This window comes from Sander vitreus, chromosome 7, assembly GCF_031162955.1.
Source record: "Sander vitreus isolate 19-12246 chromosome 7, sanVit1, whole genome shotgun sequence".
NCBI lineage: Eukaryota > Metazoa > Chordata > Actinopteri > Perciformes > Percidae > Sander > Sander vitreus.
Genome location: NC_135861.1, coordinates 20,273,413 through 20,291,196, shown reverse-complemented (window position 1 = coordinate 20,291,196; position 17,784 = coordinate 20,273,413). Strand labels below are relative to the sequence as shown.

The 17,784-nt window shown below is 40.7% G+C and overlaps 1 protein-coding gene across 2 annotated transcripts in view; it reads left to right on the top strand.

Annotated features, from left to right (window-relative positions):
- The first annotated feature begins 1,011 nt into the window (after positions 1–1,011).
- slc2a4rg (SLC2A4 regulator) overlaps positions 1,012–17,784 on the top strand; it is a 41,434-nt gene continuing 24,661 nt past the window's right edge. Inside the window, exons 1-2 of one of the 2 annotated variants that reach the window (XM_078255206.1) lie at positions 1,012–1,487; positions 3,360–3,595. In XM_078255206.1, the coding sequence (XP_078111332.1) occupies positions 1,227–1,487; positions 3,360–3,595 (497 nt within the window). In that variant the 5' untranslated portion in view covers positions 1,012–1,226. The remainder of the gene's footprint in view (positions 1,488–3,359; positions 3,596–17,784) is intronic. The other variant, XM_078255208.1, reaches the window with a different exon arrangement.

Sequence of the window (17,784 nt, the reverse complement as noted above, 5' to 3'; positions counted from 1 at the left end):
TGTTTGTCTTTTGCCTGTTGTCATATTGCTCTGTACAGGATATCAAAGTAGGCAGCAGTGTCAGTTTTCACGGCTCTGTAGCAGCCTCACAGTAATAACTGTAACTTGCGATGAATGCAGCTTGCAATAAAATGTGTTGTGTAAAATTAAGTAATAAACCAGAAGTTTCTGGGCTTTGCAGAGATTTTAGAATAGATTAGATAAAGGCATTCAGGTGCATCCAACAACTGAAACACAAACAAAATAATTGTTAAAAAAACAAATGTTATTAATAACAATTATTTGATCACGTTTATGCGTTACACATTTCCAACACGCACTCCAGTTCTAGGTAAAGAAAGCTTTTGAAAAAAATATCAAAATTGACTGATAATAGAGACAAGAACAGTTTAGCCAATCAAACATTTTACAGTATACACATTAATTGGACACAAGAACGAAGAATAAAAACATCACATTTGCGAGGCTTCTAATGCAATTGCCCCAACAATGCAATGCAGTCCGAAAGGGTCTCTTTTATTTTGTCCACCCTAATGCAATCAAGTCACTTAGACCTCACTATTAACATTATCAGTCAAACGAAGGGGTTTATAACTTTTGGGGGAGGAAACAATCTGACCAAAGATGATAATTTAATTGATAATAACCCGCTAGCAAAGTACGGTTCATGCGAATAAACAGGATCCGGTAAATCACCATTTGATAAGCAAAGAAACATAAATGCGCAGTTTGCTTCTGAGGCCTGCAGGCTGTTTTCCTACTCCCTCGCTTCGTTTGCCTGCCTCGCAGACCGGCTCTTAACAGACACCGGCCGGTAAACTGAAGGACACGCCCCCTCCCCGCTTCCACCCACATTTAGATTCTAAAACAAAAGTGATTGACACAGTCAAACTAGCCAATCAGAGGCCCCCTCGCAGTGGACGCGTGCCAAAGTGTAATGTTTATGTTCGCGGCCGACCAATAGGAGCGAATTAGAGGGGGCGTGGCATTCTTTTGGAGAAAAAAGGCAAACAAATCTTTTATTCTCCTGACCCGGGCGGCTTTTTGGATATCCTTGGTAGTGGTGGTGGCAAACTTTACATGTAGACTAGAATAGAAGTTAAGACACCGACAGTTATCTATCGACTCGCGACAATCCTGATAAATGTATCTTACTCCAGCAATTTGCACTAAAATCTATAGGAAGCTGGTTTTCTTTCTTTAGTCTCCACTCGCCCAGTCTGAATATGGATTCTAGATATCTGTTGGAGCAGCCGTCGGTTGGGACAAGCGTCGGTGGTGCGGATTTTAACTTCCGCTCCGTGCTCCGCGACAACCGGGTCCCCACGGTGGATAAAAACGGTCCCATGCCGGTATACACAAACGGGCCCGTCTTTTACAAATTTGTAATGGGCGGCGGCTCAGTATCGGAGGTTAAAGGACAGCGAACCTCTCCGAAAGGGGACGGACTTTCTCCGGGTGATCGAATATTGTACGACGGTGAAAAAGTAAGTGCCGTTTATTTGTGTTAAGTGTTTATGCACGACTCCATTAGCCGGTAAAGTCAACTGCACACCCAAGTTGCTCAGATAATATCAAGCATATAACGTTATTGCATTTTAACGGTTGAAATATGTGAGTGAAGCTCACACGAGACTACTGCTAAGTGACTTTATGTTTAGTTGTTTTGTGTATTGGGTACCGCGTTAACAACTTTTAACCCACTTTATTAAAGTGTCAGTAATTTCACCAACTGCTGTCAACGCTTGTTCGTAAGTAACTACATCGTATCGAAAACCGCTTTAAATGGCGGCTTATTCTGTGTGCAAAGTTTACAGAAAAGTGGGGCAGGGACTTCAAACTACTAGCCATACCCCCATAACTGCAGGGTGGCGCTACAGCGAGGGCTTCCTGGCTGCACAGCACGCAGGCGGCTCCTCACACACTACCGAACTAGTGCCTATGGTAGTAGACGTTTAATATGGTTTCGGTTTTTTCTATGCAGCAGTGTTTGGTTGCATTGGGTTTTAACTTGAATTGCATGTATGTTTTTGCATTGCAATTGTAGCCGATGTGTGTTTCTCCTTGCAGGGTCAGTAATTTAATCATATCGATTACTAATTGACCCTGCAACATCAAATATGCACAGGTGGCGAATTGCTACACCTGCTTTTGATATGGATCAGATAGCAGTTTATCAAATAAGTTTAGTGAATTGCTCCCTGTTTATTTTAACATGGCAGTGGGATGACGACACTGGCTTTACCTTAGCTTTATCAAAGTTTTTGTGAATTAACATTTTAATAAATAAATACCTTTTTAAAGCTGCAAAGATGATCGATTAGTGATGATGTGATGCTTTTCGTTGTCATATGTGACAGTATATTAAAAATCTTTAGCTTTTGGTCTTTTGGTTATAAACAAAACAAACAAGCTGAAGAAATCAATGCCATTTTCCCCACATATTTTTTTTACATTATATAGACTCAACAGTTAGCGATTATATATGAAATAATCAGCAAAATAATAGCTAATGAAAATAATATTCAATATAATATAATTTGTTGTTTGTTTAAAGGAGCAGTGTGTAGGATGTAGTGGCATCTAGCAGTGAGGTTGCAGATTGTAACCAACTGAATACCCCCTTCCCTCACCCCTGCGAGTAATAGAACCTTTGGTGGCCTTCAGGTAACGTATAAACGTGAGAGGCCCTCTCTAGAGCCAGTGTTTGCATTGTCCGTTTTAAGCTACTGTAGAAACAGGGCGGTGCAACATGGCTGAATCCGTAAAAAGAGGACCCGCTCTCTATGTATGAAAGGCTCGGCTCATTCTAAACTAACTTAAACACAACAATTCTTGGTTTCAGGTGAATACACTTTTGAAATGAAAACCTAATTATGAATATTATGTTCCATTTCTGTCAATAGATCCCCCTAAATCCTACACACTGCTCCTTTAAGGTCCTTTCCCATTTTCCGTCGGGATATAACAGTTTTACATACAAAGCAAGTCATTCAATCAGCCAGTCGATCAATGCAGTCAATATGGTAGCTGTAACCTCCTCCATCACACACCCACACAAAGTTTGTAGTTACTTTTTAGGTGTTTAAAGTATTACTTGTCTTGTTGTGGCCCCAGTGTTACTGGTGAATAGTTAAACCCCAAAAAGCACTGCCATGCTGATTAATTCTCCTCAGGGTTTCTGTGATAATTCAAATTATAAATCTATGGTTTAAAACCTGCAATGAAGTCATCTAATTTCACTAGTGAAATTATGTGTTACGCTCTTTCTATCACATAATGCTTCTGATGTAGGCTAGACATGCTAATAATTGGCTTCAAAATGATAGATTGACTTTAATGTGTTACACATTTTCTAGACTGGCCTGGGGGACCAAAAAGACACTAGTTCCTCTGGGATCTTGAAGAGGGCCAGCCCTACTCACTGCCCAGGAGTAAATGGGCAGTTCCCAGGCGGCTTCATGCACTTGGACATCAGGAATCCAGGAAAACATGCCGAGCTGGCCAACAACTTCAGGGCAGCACAAGGGCGGATCGTACCACTGACAGAGAGACAACCCCTCCCTTCCTCCCACATCCCCGTCCCCAGAAACAGGTATGGAGAGGCCCTGTTGTATCTTCATTTTTGTTTTTATTCGTTGCCCTATAATTGTGTGCATGGCTATTGTTTATTGTCTATTCAGCACAGTCCAGTAGCTAATTTAGCACAGAATTTGCGGTGAGATTTTTTTTTTTTAATCAACATAGGACATTTTCTTCAACTCCAAACCTGTGTTCCTTAACAGAGTCTGGACTAGAAGTGGAATTCAGCCTCTGGCTACAACTGTACAGTGGTTTGGGCATGAATGGTGTGGGGGAGTACTGGTCAACTGACCACATGTTTGGTGTTCCATCCAGAATAGTTTTGAAATATGCCCTAAGAGAGCCAGAGCTGGAGATGAGGGCTAGGATTGGCCAATCACTTGACAAAAGGAGAATGTAGAGAAATAATGAGATAGTTACAGTGTATTGGTGTTTTTTATTGATAAATCAGCTAACTACATTCATGAAACGTTTTACTAATCAGGCGTCTCAATGTCTTGCTTGACTGCTTTTAAGCCCAATACTATTCCTGTTGACCCTCTTTTGACAAGCCAGGCAGTGTGATGTACTGACTGTGTGTCAGGCAGGAAACTTTGTTGTGCAGTGAGATTTTGCTACTATTGTTTTGCATACTTTTAATACACAGACACATGCACTTTTGTGCTATATAATCTTTGCTCGTCCTTAGGCAACCTAACATGTACATACCGACTGTTTCACACAGAAGAAGCAGAAAATGCATCCAGGGACAAGCCTAGTGCACTGATTAGTGATTATGTAACAGTAGTGAAGACAGGGAGAGACTGTAGGCGGTGCCTAAAGACAGTTTACTTAAACTGCTATTGGTTACTGTCTTTGTCAAGACACTGTCTGTCGGTCAGATGGCGCTTGCACATTAACAGAATGCCTGGTGGCAGTACAGTAAAGTCTAAAAACTGAGCAGTGCTTCATTCAATTTGCATAGAAACGGGATGACTTTTAGATTTAGAAATGTTAGGATATTTTAAACAGATGGATTTTAAACTGATTATAGTTCATCAACAAAACACAGATTTTAACTGCTGAGAGTGTGCTTGATTTTAGGCGTGGTGTGTTGGGGTTCAGGGGTTTAAACGCCACACTTCTTTCCATCCTTTTCTCATTATCACATGAACTTCCTGTGGCGTTGGTCATGTATGACATGAGGGAGTGTCTCTACGGAGTATGCAAGACTGAGCATGCTTTTAAACCAGAGTGAAAGTTGTGCCTACTTCTTTGTGAGTGCATGTTTGAGTGTGTATGCCCATTACAGACAACAAGGCTGCTATTCTCACTAGGGGTGTGCAAAAAAATCGATTCGTATTCAAATCGCAATTCAAGCTCTACTGATTCAAATGTTATTGTATGTCTACTGCAATCACATGATAGATAGATAGATAGATAGATAGATAGATAGATAGATAGATAGATACTTTATTGATCCCCAAGGCGAAATTCAAGGTCCCAGTAGCTTACAGACATCACACACAGCATACACATACATCATAACAGGATGTTAAAATAACAAATAAACAAATCCACATGAATAATATGGACAATAAAAGATACTGAATAAACTAAATAAAAAATCCACATGAATGTACTAAGGGATGTATAAGATAGATAGATAGAGATATATATATAGATATATATATATATATATATATATATATATATATATATATATATATATATATATATATATATATTAGGGCTGTCAGCTTTAAAGCGTTAATCGCAATGCGATTAATTTATTTTATACTTCACTCGGCTTTGCGTCGTGCCTAACGGCTACTATTTTGACCCTTTGGCGCTGCCGTACTTCATAACACATCTTCTGCTGCAGAATGCAGGCAGGCTGCCGGCATGGAGAAAGACAGCAGCAACACACTTCTGAATAGCGCTTTTCTTTTAAAAAAACTCCATATGCCATATGCACATTGTGTAAAGCCGAATTAAAATATCACCGAAGCACGTCAAGCTTGAGCTACCACCTACGGAGCTAAGCATAGTAGTACAGTTAACATGACTCAGGTTGATGCTAGCGGGCTCAGGCAAAGCACTATTTTGTAGAGTGCTACTTGCCGACCTGTGGATGAAACCAAATCCCAAAAAATTACTACAGCTCTTGCAAAATGGGTGGCAACTAACTGCAGACCTGTCAGCATCGTAGAGGACTCGAGTCTTAAAGAAGTGCTACGGTTGGCATGTTCTGACCCGTCTTATACATGCCGTCGAGGGGAACAATAGTTTCACCATACACAGCCTGTATGACACGGAGAAAGCAGCTAAACTGGAACTGCTGCCAAGTGCAAACGCTGTCTCATTAACCGGTGATCACTGGACGTCAGTGAGTAATCACAATTATTTAGGAGTTACTAAACACTATATTGACTCTGGCGGGACTTTGCACGCGTTTGCCTTAACGGTGGTTGTTAGTGTTACATCTCAGTCAATTGTTCTCAATCCTTGCTAAAAATGTTAAGGTTAAATGTCCTGCTGTGGCATCTGGTTTTTGGACCATTTTGTTTGTACTGTATAAGCAAAGTGTTAGTGTTACATCTCAGTTAGGTACTTGTAGGAATTGTGCAATAATGACAGATTCACACATTTGTTTACAGTAAATAAATAATAGTCAAGTTCATAAAGTCACTTTCTTTGCATTCATTTCAATCCCAATCAAGATACACTGGTAAGAATCGCTTTCCATTGTTATTATGTACTTAAAAACAGTTCTGAAATGCAAAATAATAGAATTTTAATTGTGATAAAACATGCAGTTAATCGCGATTAACTATAGAACTTCAGCGATTAATCGCGATTAAAAATAAATGTAATCGTTTGACAGCCCTAAAATATATATATAGTATATATATATATATATATATAAAAATGTAAAGTAACTACATTTACATACTGTGAATCGTTTCTTTTAATGGAGAATCGTTTTGAATCGAATCGTGAGCCTTAAAATCGGAATTGAATTGAATCGTGACATTTTCGGAATCGTACACCCCTAATTCTCACCTCTCAAGCCAGGTGTTAACCAGATTTGAAACATCTCTTTTCCACAGCATGTTGATGGCTATCTCAGCACACAAACACTAAGTTGACACCACGCAGCCGCTGAAAGACTTTGCATAACAGGCCTTTTTGTTGACCTTTCTAACTCCCAGTCTTACCCTGCTCAAATTGTTTTGCAGTTGGTGACAAGTGGCTCTCCTTTCTAACTGTTATTCACATTTGGGTTACCATTTTAGTATTCAGTCTATTTGGTGACTTTATTATGCTTGCTTGCTTGCTTACATTTTCTTAAGCTCATCCCAGCTGTATTTGTTATCCATAAGTATGCATGTGGTATGGTATCTGTCACAAATATATAAGAGCAGTTTGAAAATGGACTGTAGTAAACTGTTATTTGTTGGGACCAATTTCGCCAAGTTACATGGTTGCACTACACACACACACTTTTGGACTGCAGTGCGAGGCACCTATTTTTCTAGTAGTAGCAGAATGGCTACAGTGGCATGGTTTTGTTTGACATCGGATCCCAGTTTTATTTGTGCACATCTGTGTACGTGGGATTTGACCCATTGTGCATTTGCTGCACATTTGGTGCCCTGCTTTGGATAATGTCAACAACACCATTAATTTTCCTTTTCTCCCTACCAGCTTAGGTAATACCACCATTGTGTTACAGGATTAAATATGTTTAAAGAGACTTTAGCTGTCAAGCTGTTGCTCACCTCTGCGTTTTACAACAACCCCTGTATCAGAAACATATTGTTTCTCACATACAACATAGTGCTTTCACACCTTGTCTTGTCAGTTTGCAAATGCAGCAAAGTAGGTCACTATCCTTTAGACAAGCCTGGGCAAAGACCTTGCAGGAAGAAAGAGGAGGAGCCAATACATTCACTCGCTAATAAGTGCATAGTCATCATCTAAACACATTCAAAGCTACAATGTATATTTAAACACTTCTACCCTCTTGTCAACCTCGCCTCTACATGTGTGTCTCGCTCTCTTTTCCCTGTCCTGTCTGTGATTAAGTCTCTCTTTCACCCACACCCTAAAGCAGAGCTCGTTCTACCTGTCAATACTCATCAGTGTGGGATCCAGCACACTGATAACGGGACAAAGACCAGCTTGAATTAACAAAAAAAAAGAGGGGAGGGGGCACTTTGTTTTGATGTGAAAAGCTTTTCTTTCTTATCTGTCCTTGGTCAGGTACACTGTAACCACAGAAGGGTAACATGAATAGAAAACACAGAGTTTGCATAAACAAGACACCAGAGCAACCAACTGCAGTGAGTGGGGGTCAATGGTGGAGGGAAAAAGGCAGCTCTGTTTTTATCATAATTACTGCCCAGTCTGCTAAGAGTCACCGGGAGGGTTTAGGTGAAGCAGGCTGGAGCAGAGTCCCCTACCTCTCCACCCACCTCAGACCACCCCACCACCAATCCTCATCTCCCAAAGGAGACATTACAGCAAGTTGTTGAAGGTCAAAGTCAGAGGAACAGCTACCCGCCCCCACTCTAGTCTGGGATGTCTAACCCACATCCAGACTGCTGACATGGCATCTTGAGTGGAGCGGCCCGTTTCTTCTCAGGTGCTTGTTTTCTTTTATATTTCCATATAAAACATATTTTCCTAGAATATGTTTAGCAGTATCATCATTAGTTACAAAATTGCTGAAATATCTTGCACTGACACAGGCAGGGGGGAAAGGTCATTTTCTATGAATGGAGTCATGTGAGAGGAGAGGGTCAGATCAGGACATGAGCAGGCATCTGGCATGTCCTCTCGGTCAGAGTCAGGATCTGGATTATGTGCTACATAGGCAATTTATAACTGCATGTATAAATGATTGTAGCAGACAGCTATTCTAACATCTACCACTGCAGCTTTACTGTTACCTGACTTAGAGGTGTAAGGAGGAATGAGGATCTAGTATCAAAGAAAGAAAATCTTTTTAGTTAATCTGTTTTTAGGGTGTAGCTCTGCATCTGACTCTAAATCATTCATTCTTCAACACTAATGAGGGCCTCTGGATGAAGCTCTGGCTAATGGGGGGGAAATATTTGCTGTGTTTGTGCGTGTGCCATGCACATTTAAGACATTTATCATCTGCTGTTATGCATTGAACACAGTGAAAAGAGGCAAACTATATTTCTTCAGTAAGGAGGAGAGTAGGAGGCATGAAGGAATGTTTTCTGCAAACAGTCTGCACCGTTGCAAAACTAATGTTATTCAGACAAAGTTAGAAATGGCTCCAAAATATGCTGCCATTATATGTTACATTATAAATCCTCTCATACTTTTTCATGTATAATAGTGTATATGTAGGTTGTATACTATACATCTGTCCTCCAGCAGGATGCCTTCGGGACAGGGAGAGAAGAAAAAAAATGTATCAAGAGGGAAGGAAACTCTTGTTGGCACTGCTGCAGTAAATTGCTTTATCGCTTGCTCACCCACACTAATAGTCACTTACATAAGGCCTCCTGTTCTACCTCAGTAGCATTTAGAGATGCCACAGTCAACTGTCTTTCCTCTCTCTTCAGTCAATCTTTCTGTCCTTCTACCCCACTCCTCATACCAACCAGCAGCTGCTATATTGATTTCCCGTCTGTCCACCAGCCTCTCCCACCTTTCTCATCCTTCATCATATAACCTCCCACTACACTTCTTGATCTTTTATGCAACTATTATCACTCCCTTGATATCCTTCCCTCTCTGTGTTTGAGTCATTGACATGATCATAAAAATACATAAACAGTAGACAGTGATGTCAGAGTTTATTCTGCTGATGTTTATCAAGCTGTCTCAGTAGTGACATTGAGCAGTTTTTTTCAGTTTAAACATTGATACCATAGTATACTGTATATACATTCAGTATAAAACAAAAAAAATGCTGTATGGTTACAAGGTTTTTGCTGCCTTGTAAAATATCCCCGCCTCCCCTTTTTTATGTGTTTTATCTGTTCCATACATCTTATTTTCCCTTTCTCTTGGCCTTTTGCCCTCTGCACTTTTGTCTGGCTAAATCTACTACTACTACTACTGCTACTACTCAAATCCAGAAGAGATGAAACCCTCTGAACAATGCTCACAAGCCCCCGGCTGAGCGCCGCTACGTTGGAGTTTACTCCGGTGGACGAGAGGGTTGCCTCCCTACGCCTGCGGGTTGTGGGAAGGGGAAACTCTAACTGTTGTTTGTGCATATGCACCAAACAAGAGTTCGGAGTAGTCGGCCTTCTTGGAGACCTTGAATGGAGTCCTGTATGGGGCTCCAGGGGGGGACTCCATAGTTCTGCTGGGGGACTTCAACGCGCACGTGGGTAATGATGGCGATACATGGAGAGGCGTGATTGGGAGAAACGGCCTCCCTGATCTAAACCAGAGTGGTTGTCTGTTGTTGGACTTCTGTGCTAGTCATGGAGATAACAAACGCCATGTTTCAACATAGGGATGCTCATAAGTGTACCTGGTATCAGAGCACCCTAGGCCGTGTAGAAGTAAATTTTAAATGTCCGTGGCTCAAGGCCAGATAACGGCGCGGACTCCAACGCTTGCTGTAATTTCGCAATTGCTCTTCTTTTGGTTTAAAATACAACAAGATTAAAAGTCATAGAAGGATATACACAGAAGTTGAGGGAAGGATACCGGGTAAGGATGCCCCCCTGGGTGCCTCCCTAGGGAGGTGTTCCAGGCACGTCCAGCTGGGAGGAGGCCTCGGGGAAGACCCAGGACTAGGTGGAGGGATTATATCTCCAACCTAGCCTGGGAACGCCTCGGGATCCCCCAGTCGGAGCTGGTTAATGTGGCTCGGGAAAGGGAAGTTTGGGGTCCCCTGCTGGAGCTGCTACCCCCGCGACCCGATAACGGATAAGCGGACGAAGATGGATGGATGTATCCATTCAAAAGGTAGGAAAAATGATACTCATCACTGGAATGTTCATAATGTTTCTATTGGCGCTGAACTCGTAGATCTGCAGAAATTAATCAAGCCAAGGGTTGATTTTGGTGAGAAATAATTCCTTACTGCAAGTTCAAAGCTACATTTTTCCGATTAGATAATATAATTACACATTTAAACTGTAGATCATAACGTTAAAACTAATTCTTCTCACTGTGAGAGATTATTAGGCACAATACACTAGGAAAATCTTCTGAATGTAACTGCGTCACGCTTCAGTTAAATTACAAATGGCTTCCAAAACCAGATCCTTGGTGGCTGAGAGTCTGGACTGGAGCATACGTTTTCAAAATGTTCTGTAAGCCTGTAGTTTTTGGGGTTTTGTGTTCTCCTGCTCTCAATCACTGCAATATCCTCTCACACACACACACACACACACACACACACACACACACACACATACACGTCTTGTGCAACTCTATCATAAGTCATCCCAGTCTGCTGATGACAAGCAGTGAAATTCAGCGCGGACTGCAAACAGAGAGAAGTCGGAGAAACGCCTAGCCTAACACTTTGTAGTGTACAGAGCTCGATGGCCTGCATCTATTTTAATGTCTGTTTTTTAATTAGTGCTCAACATGTAGTTGAATATGCTTTCTCTTCTGTGGTAGGAAACATAGCTACGTTTTCTTTCTCTGTTAGAAAATATTTTTTCTCATCTAGGCTGCTTTTGCCCATACATATTTAACTTTTGTTTAGTTTTATGTAGTTTTTCAAACAATTTTTTTTAAACATGATCTGAAAACGATCTGAGTGCCTCTCTCCTCTCCTCCACCATCTCCTCCTCTCTGCCCATGGCTGTGTCAGTAACTCATGAAACACCAAGGCTACCTTCACCTCACTATGGCAGTATGAAGGCAACATAGAAAAACTGTGCTTGCTGAGGTTTCTGACTCCATCCTGAGGAACGTCAGATGTCCGTGATCTTACTTGTAATTTGTAATTAAAGGGTTATCGACAGCCCTGTCTTTTAGTTTAGTTGTAGAAGAGGGCTGTGCTGAACTTCTGGCTTTTCCAATTGATTTTGTGTTGACACAGTTAAGTAATGTGAGCATTGACTTTTTAAAATGCCTGGGCCTTCAAGGGAATGGGAATAAAAAGCCCAAAGCACTAGCAACTTTATTCAAATACATTTCAAAGATCCATCTTAAAATTAACAATTTTAAAGAACATGTGACACCCAGGCTGCTAGAACCAGTGGGCCCAGTTCCTAATAAGCTCCTAGAAACCCCTTACTCTCTGTGTGTGTTCCTGAGTGTGCGTATTAGACATGCATGTCCTTAACAATAGAGCTGTGTGGGCTGGGATAATAACTTATCCTCGTACCCCGTAACGAATGGAGCTAGAGGCCAGACAATCAATCAAGCAGCTCTACAAGTCAACAGATTTGTGTGTTTTCCTTTTTACAATCCTATTTTTCCTTTTCTCTCTCACCTACGCACATACAGTACACACGCACTTTCATTCTGTACTCTAAGTGAGGTGGTCAGGTCAGGTTCATTTAACACAGATCTGCTAATGACGCTGTCCTCTCACCTCCTGGATATTGCATCATGCATCAAAGTATTTGTTATGCCCTGCTGAGTCAGCCAGCAATATTTACACATGTGTACGTGACACAAAGTCACACCCACAATTACATACTCTAGGTGACTCCTCATGTTGCTTGCTTAATGTGCACATTTTTACCCCTTAGCTGGGATCTGTGGTCTCCTCCCTGTAGCTAAAAACTTGTTGTATGATTTGTCGGTTAGCTAAACCTCACCAATCCTGTTGTTTTGCATCTATGCATGAAAGAAGTGAAAATTCAAACAGTCTGAAATTAAGACCTGAAAAATGCCATAAATACAGTTATTTGCTTTTCTACCTTGTAAATACCTTTTTTTCCACTGCTTTCCTAAAGAACAGATCAACAAATAGAACAAATGAACTTTACATCCCTAAAAGTAAGTATCCATTTCTACTATGATAATCGAAATTTAATTAGAATTGGGGCAGCATCATTTATTTTGGTTTTAAATTGGTCCATTAAAAAGATATTTAAAAGTCCTTAACCTAGTGTGTATGATTGTGAAATAGTTTTTTTAGGTGTTTAAGGCAAGAGATGTTTTTTCAGCAGTCTCTTTAAACAGGAGCACACACACACACACACACACACACACACACACACACACACACCTTGGACTCCGACTGCTGCCAAGATAATGTAGAGATTTCCGGCCTTGGGAGAGGTAGAAAGTATCCCCCCTTAGCGGTGGTGGCTACCAGCACCAGCATGCCACTGCACAAAGCGTTGAGTGTATGAGGCTGTCAAGTCAGGTGCAGAGCAGAGCCCTGATCCCTGCCCAAATAACCCCCAAAAGGTCTTGTAGCTGTTCCAGGCCTTGGAAACTGGTAATTCTCACTCTTCTCTGATCAGCCGCATTTCCACCCACACTTGGTTTTCATCCAAAGACGGAAATGTTTTTGTTTTGTTGATAAAAAATAGGCATCGGTGTAGTCTCTTTGAGCCTGTCAAATGTCATGAGGTTTGTCTTGTGATTTATGTGGAGGGCAAGGCTGATTTCCAGTTTCTTGTCTTAACAGCATTTCGCTTTTCCTTGCTCTTCTTTGATCTGCCCCAATCCGGTTTGGACCAAAAGTGAACACCATGGTCTCAATATATACACTAGCTGGCATTTACATTGTGTTTTGTTCACCATAATTACACGAGAGAGAGAGAGAGACTTTATTAGCTATTATTGTAGCTGTTGTCTCAGCAAGATATCCGAGCTCGCTGTTCTACTTTCAGAGTAATCCATTTGCTGCCCAATCACCATCAGACCATCATAAAAAAAAAAAGAATTTTTTTTTCTCCATAATTTAATGTTCTGTCAATTCATCACTTTATGCTCTGCCTGCTGTCAGTCCTTCATACACATGTGGCCCTACAGATTTAATCGTCACATCCATGTCTTTTTATTTGTGGTCTTATTTTGGGCTGTTGCCCCTTCATCTTAGGTTTAACACTGTAGAATTGTTTTTTGTTGTATTTTTCTATAAAGGTACCCTTTAAAAGACCTATTAACATATGGCAATGCGTTGTACAATTGCAGGAAATGTAAACCAGATGTTTGTAATAGTATAACGAACTCCTTTAAAGCTGTCAGATTAAGACAGAGGAAAAAAAGGAGGTTTAATGGAAAAGTAAGGGCATCTTGTACCTATAATAGTATAGGCGGAGCAGGGAGTGTTACACATTTTATAGGCAGGCTGAGCAGCTGTTTCTGTCTCTGGTTTCATGTCAGCTAGTCTATATCCTTGACGTTCCACTTCCGGGATTTCTCCGGTGCTGCAGGAAATTCCACCAGATGCATGTATTTTCCATTTCCTCCCGCTTTTTTTTTGTTAGGGTTAGGATTAGGGTTATCTTAAATTCAGTGGCTTAATGAGGACTATTGTTGACTGCTCCTCAGATCTCTGCATGGTAAATTGAGACAGCTAGCTAGACTATCTGTCCAATCTGAGTTTTCTCTCGCACAACTATTTTGCAGCGGCTCTGTGCGGAATTTAGCACCGCCCATGAGAATTCTGATTTGGTTTAAAGAAATGCCATTAAACCAGAGCACGTTTTCCTCCCATCCCCGAATGCTATGTGGAGTGGAGCAGACCCTTCTTCAGCGCGCTTTGGAGGAGGGTCTGGCAAAGCAAGACTACATGTCAGCTCCCTTACATTTTACCAGATTTACTAGAGAATGTAGATGCACCAAAAGGAAACTTGAGGTGCCGAGTACGTGCATGTCTGTGTGTGTGTGTGTGTGTGTGTGTGTGTGTGTGTGTGTGTGTGTGTGTGAGAATGTGGTGTACTGGTATGTTGGTATTTCTGAAGCTGGATCTGTTATAAGCCCCCGAAGCCTCACTAGCTTAATGCCAGGCTCCTGTCTACTGTCCAAACAATATTATCCAACCTTTAAACCTGCTTAACTTCTTTAGCTGCCCTAATTAGCTACTTTCTATCTGCTGATGTTTAATTTAATGAAGATAAAAGATGAATGTATTTAGTGAGGTTGCTACATTATCCAGCAATTTAATGCATAACATTTAGGCACTTTGTAATACTTTGTAAAGGTTGACAGTGAATTCATGGCCTTTGGAACAGCAAACAGCAAAACAATCTCAACCAAAAGTCTACTTACTGTACTCACTTGTTCTGGAGCTTTTAACCATATTACACAGTCTTCGTGACCAGATTGAATTTGCCCAGTTGCCATGGAGCTGTTGATGTTTAAACTTTCTTGCCACAAATCTTGCCAATGTGTGGCAATATTAAAACACGAATGCATTTTGCATTTATGTAAGATTCCTAAGTCAGCAATTCAAGATTTTGCTATAGTCAAGTGTGTGTGTGTGTGTGTGTGTGTGTGTGTGTGTGTGTGTGTGTGTGTGTGTGTGTGTGTGTGTGTGTGTGTGTGTGTGTGTGTGTGTGTGTGTGTGTGTGTAAATCTGACTGACCGCTTGACAGAAAAACACTTCAGTCACAAACACTATGACTTTCCCTGGGCAAGGGGCTGCTAGCTGAGTCTGGCAAGCTCTCCCATCTGTCTGTTTGTCTGTTTAGGAGAAAGAGTCGGCCCTAATCCAACCATTGCCTTGGTTTGGCCTTGTTTTGAAAATGCACAACTCTCACAGGGAGAGAACACATTTTCATCCCGTTTTGTGAAACTCGGCCATCGTATTTCAACATGCTTGTAAACAGTAAAACATTGTATCCAGAGTCAGAGTTTAACATCCTCTCAGATGTCTCATGGAGGAGCAGACCTATGGCTTTCCACAGCTGTCTGTAGATAGAAGCTCGTCTTTCATCATCATCATCATCACCATCTCTCTGGTGTTTTCATGATGTGCTCAAATTGCTTCTATTCGTTTTATTAACTATCCCATTGTTGGCATTGTAGAGTGATAGAAGGGCCATTTTCCTTTTGATTTGTATTCCCAACAGTGTCACAGCCTCCCCCTGTAGGATGTTAAAACACTGATAGTTTGGAAAAGAGGTGAATGGCTTTTTCTGGCATAGGGCCAGAAGATCCACCAGGAGACTTACACTTTTAAAGATGTGGTTTATGGCATTTTTTGCTGTATTAGTCAGTAACCAGTACAGTCTGACAGGGCCAGCGAGGGGCCAAGGATGAGGTGATACACATGATATGAAAGGCATACTCACCACCACAAACAAAACAATAATACACAGATACTACACAACAATATGTAAGTTACTAGTATTTTCTGATGTTTGTAAGCAAGTAAAACACGTACAATGTATAATACTCTTTCATTATGTATGTGAATATATTGTAATTATATATGGTCCTAAAAATTGCACTTTGGGCCTCTAATTGACAGATTATTCCTGCTATTAATCATGCAAATACAAGCAATAATAACCAGCTTGGACTGTGTCAAAGTTTAAAGTTTAAAGTGTGCTTATTTGAAATTGGACTCCCGACACAGATTTGCTCTGACTGCAAAATAAACTTTCCGGCTTCGGACCAACAGGCGCACACTGTTTAGTACACTTTTAAATGCCTGCTTCAAATTCCTTCCTTTTATTTAGTTTGAATAGAGGTCATCACTTTAACAACCTGGTTTGGTTTGGTTAGAAGCATAGCTTTCAAGAAATATAGTATATTAGTATTTACTAACACTATATATTGCAGATATATTATTGTTCTAATTGGTTTTTAATAAGCTGTTAAGAATGGCATGTTTGAAATGGCCCTATATAATCTAAAAGCTGCAAATAAGAATGTTGTGTGTGCATGATGAGTATGTCAGACCTTTGAGATACTGAGGTGCTAGATGAGCAGATCACTTTTTATATATATAGCTTGTGATAATGCAGCTAAGGCATCAGGTGTTTAAGTAATAGAGAGAGTTTATTTGCAATGTCAATCCTACTCAGTCATGGCTGAAAATCAAACTATCTACCTGCTTGTACCCTTTTTTACCCTTTGTGTTATTATTATGCTACATACTTCTGTGTACAGGGAGAGGCAGATATCCTAGACATGCAGAGTTTGAGGGGTTGAAATGCCCACTGAAGGCTTATTTGTTGGATTTGTTCACTGGTTTTTCTTCAGCTCTATTTATTTCTGCATAGGTGAAACAGCCAATTCATATACTACAGGCATAAAATGATCCTTGTCTCTCTCTCTCTCTCTCTCTCTCTCTCTCTCTCTCTCTCTCTCTCTCTCTCTCTCTCTCTCTTTTATTTATTAGTTTACAAAAAAACACAAGTCACATCACACTCCCTCATAGTCTGCAGCCATTCTTCCACTAACTGCTTTTTATTCCTGTTTTAAGAACTTTCTTCTTCTGAGTCCCAGCTCCATCACTTTCTCTTTCTAGAAAAATATAAAGATACTGATCAGTTTATTATATATTATATTACTGGCTGGATTCTTTGTCTGTCTGATGCTGCCCTGCAGATATTTGGCTTCATGGGAGTAAGTAGAGCAGAGTGGCTTTGGAACGGCATTGGTTTGCTTTCACAAAACACAGGACACCAAAGGAAAGCAAAGGCCTGCTCTGGCTTGTGATGGCAGAAGGGCAAATCTCAAGAGCAGGCAACAGAGGGAGTGGGAAGTAAATGAGGAACACAATAAAAGTGAGTGCTGCAGAAAGAGAACTGACCACTCTGTTCAGGGCTCTCTGCCATTTTAATCTGTGTTCCAAGTTTCAAGACATGTTCCTTTCTGTTTGATTTCATTTCCATCTGTCTTTTGTTTTTGTTTTTTTTACTTCTGAGTTATATATCAAAGTCTTTGTTAACTTGTGACTCCCTTTTTTAAGTCGGAGAGAACAGACTTAGTAGACGACATGCAGAATAAACCTTTCTTACTTGATTTGATGTGGTTTCCCTTAATATCACAGAGCAAGCAGGCATCTCATTTGTTCATGAGGCTCAGGAGATGACATGTCTTTGTGATTCTGGAGAATCAAAACCTCAGTCTAGCCTTGAGTGGTTTGGATTATTTAGATACAGTATGAAGCTATGATTTCAAAGGATGTCAGCCAAAAATAAAGAGTATTTCAGGGGAAAACAATGCAACTACTCGGCTGACTTCTCTTGCTCTGGCTTCAACTCAGGACTCGATTGAAAAGCAACAAGCGATTTTATACGGAAGCAGTGTTTTCAGGCAGAAGGGCCTATCTTCTTTGCTGTC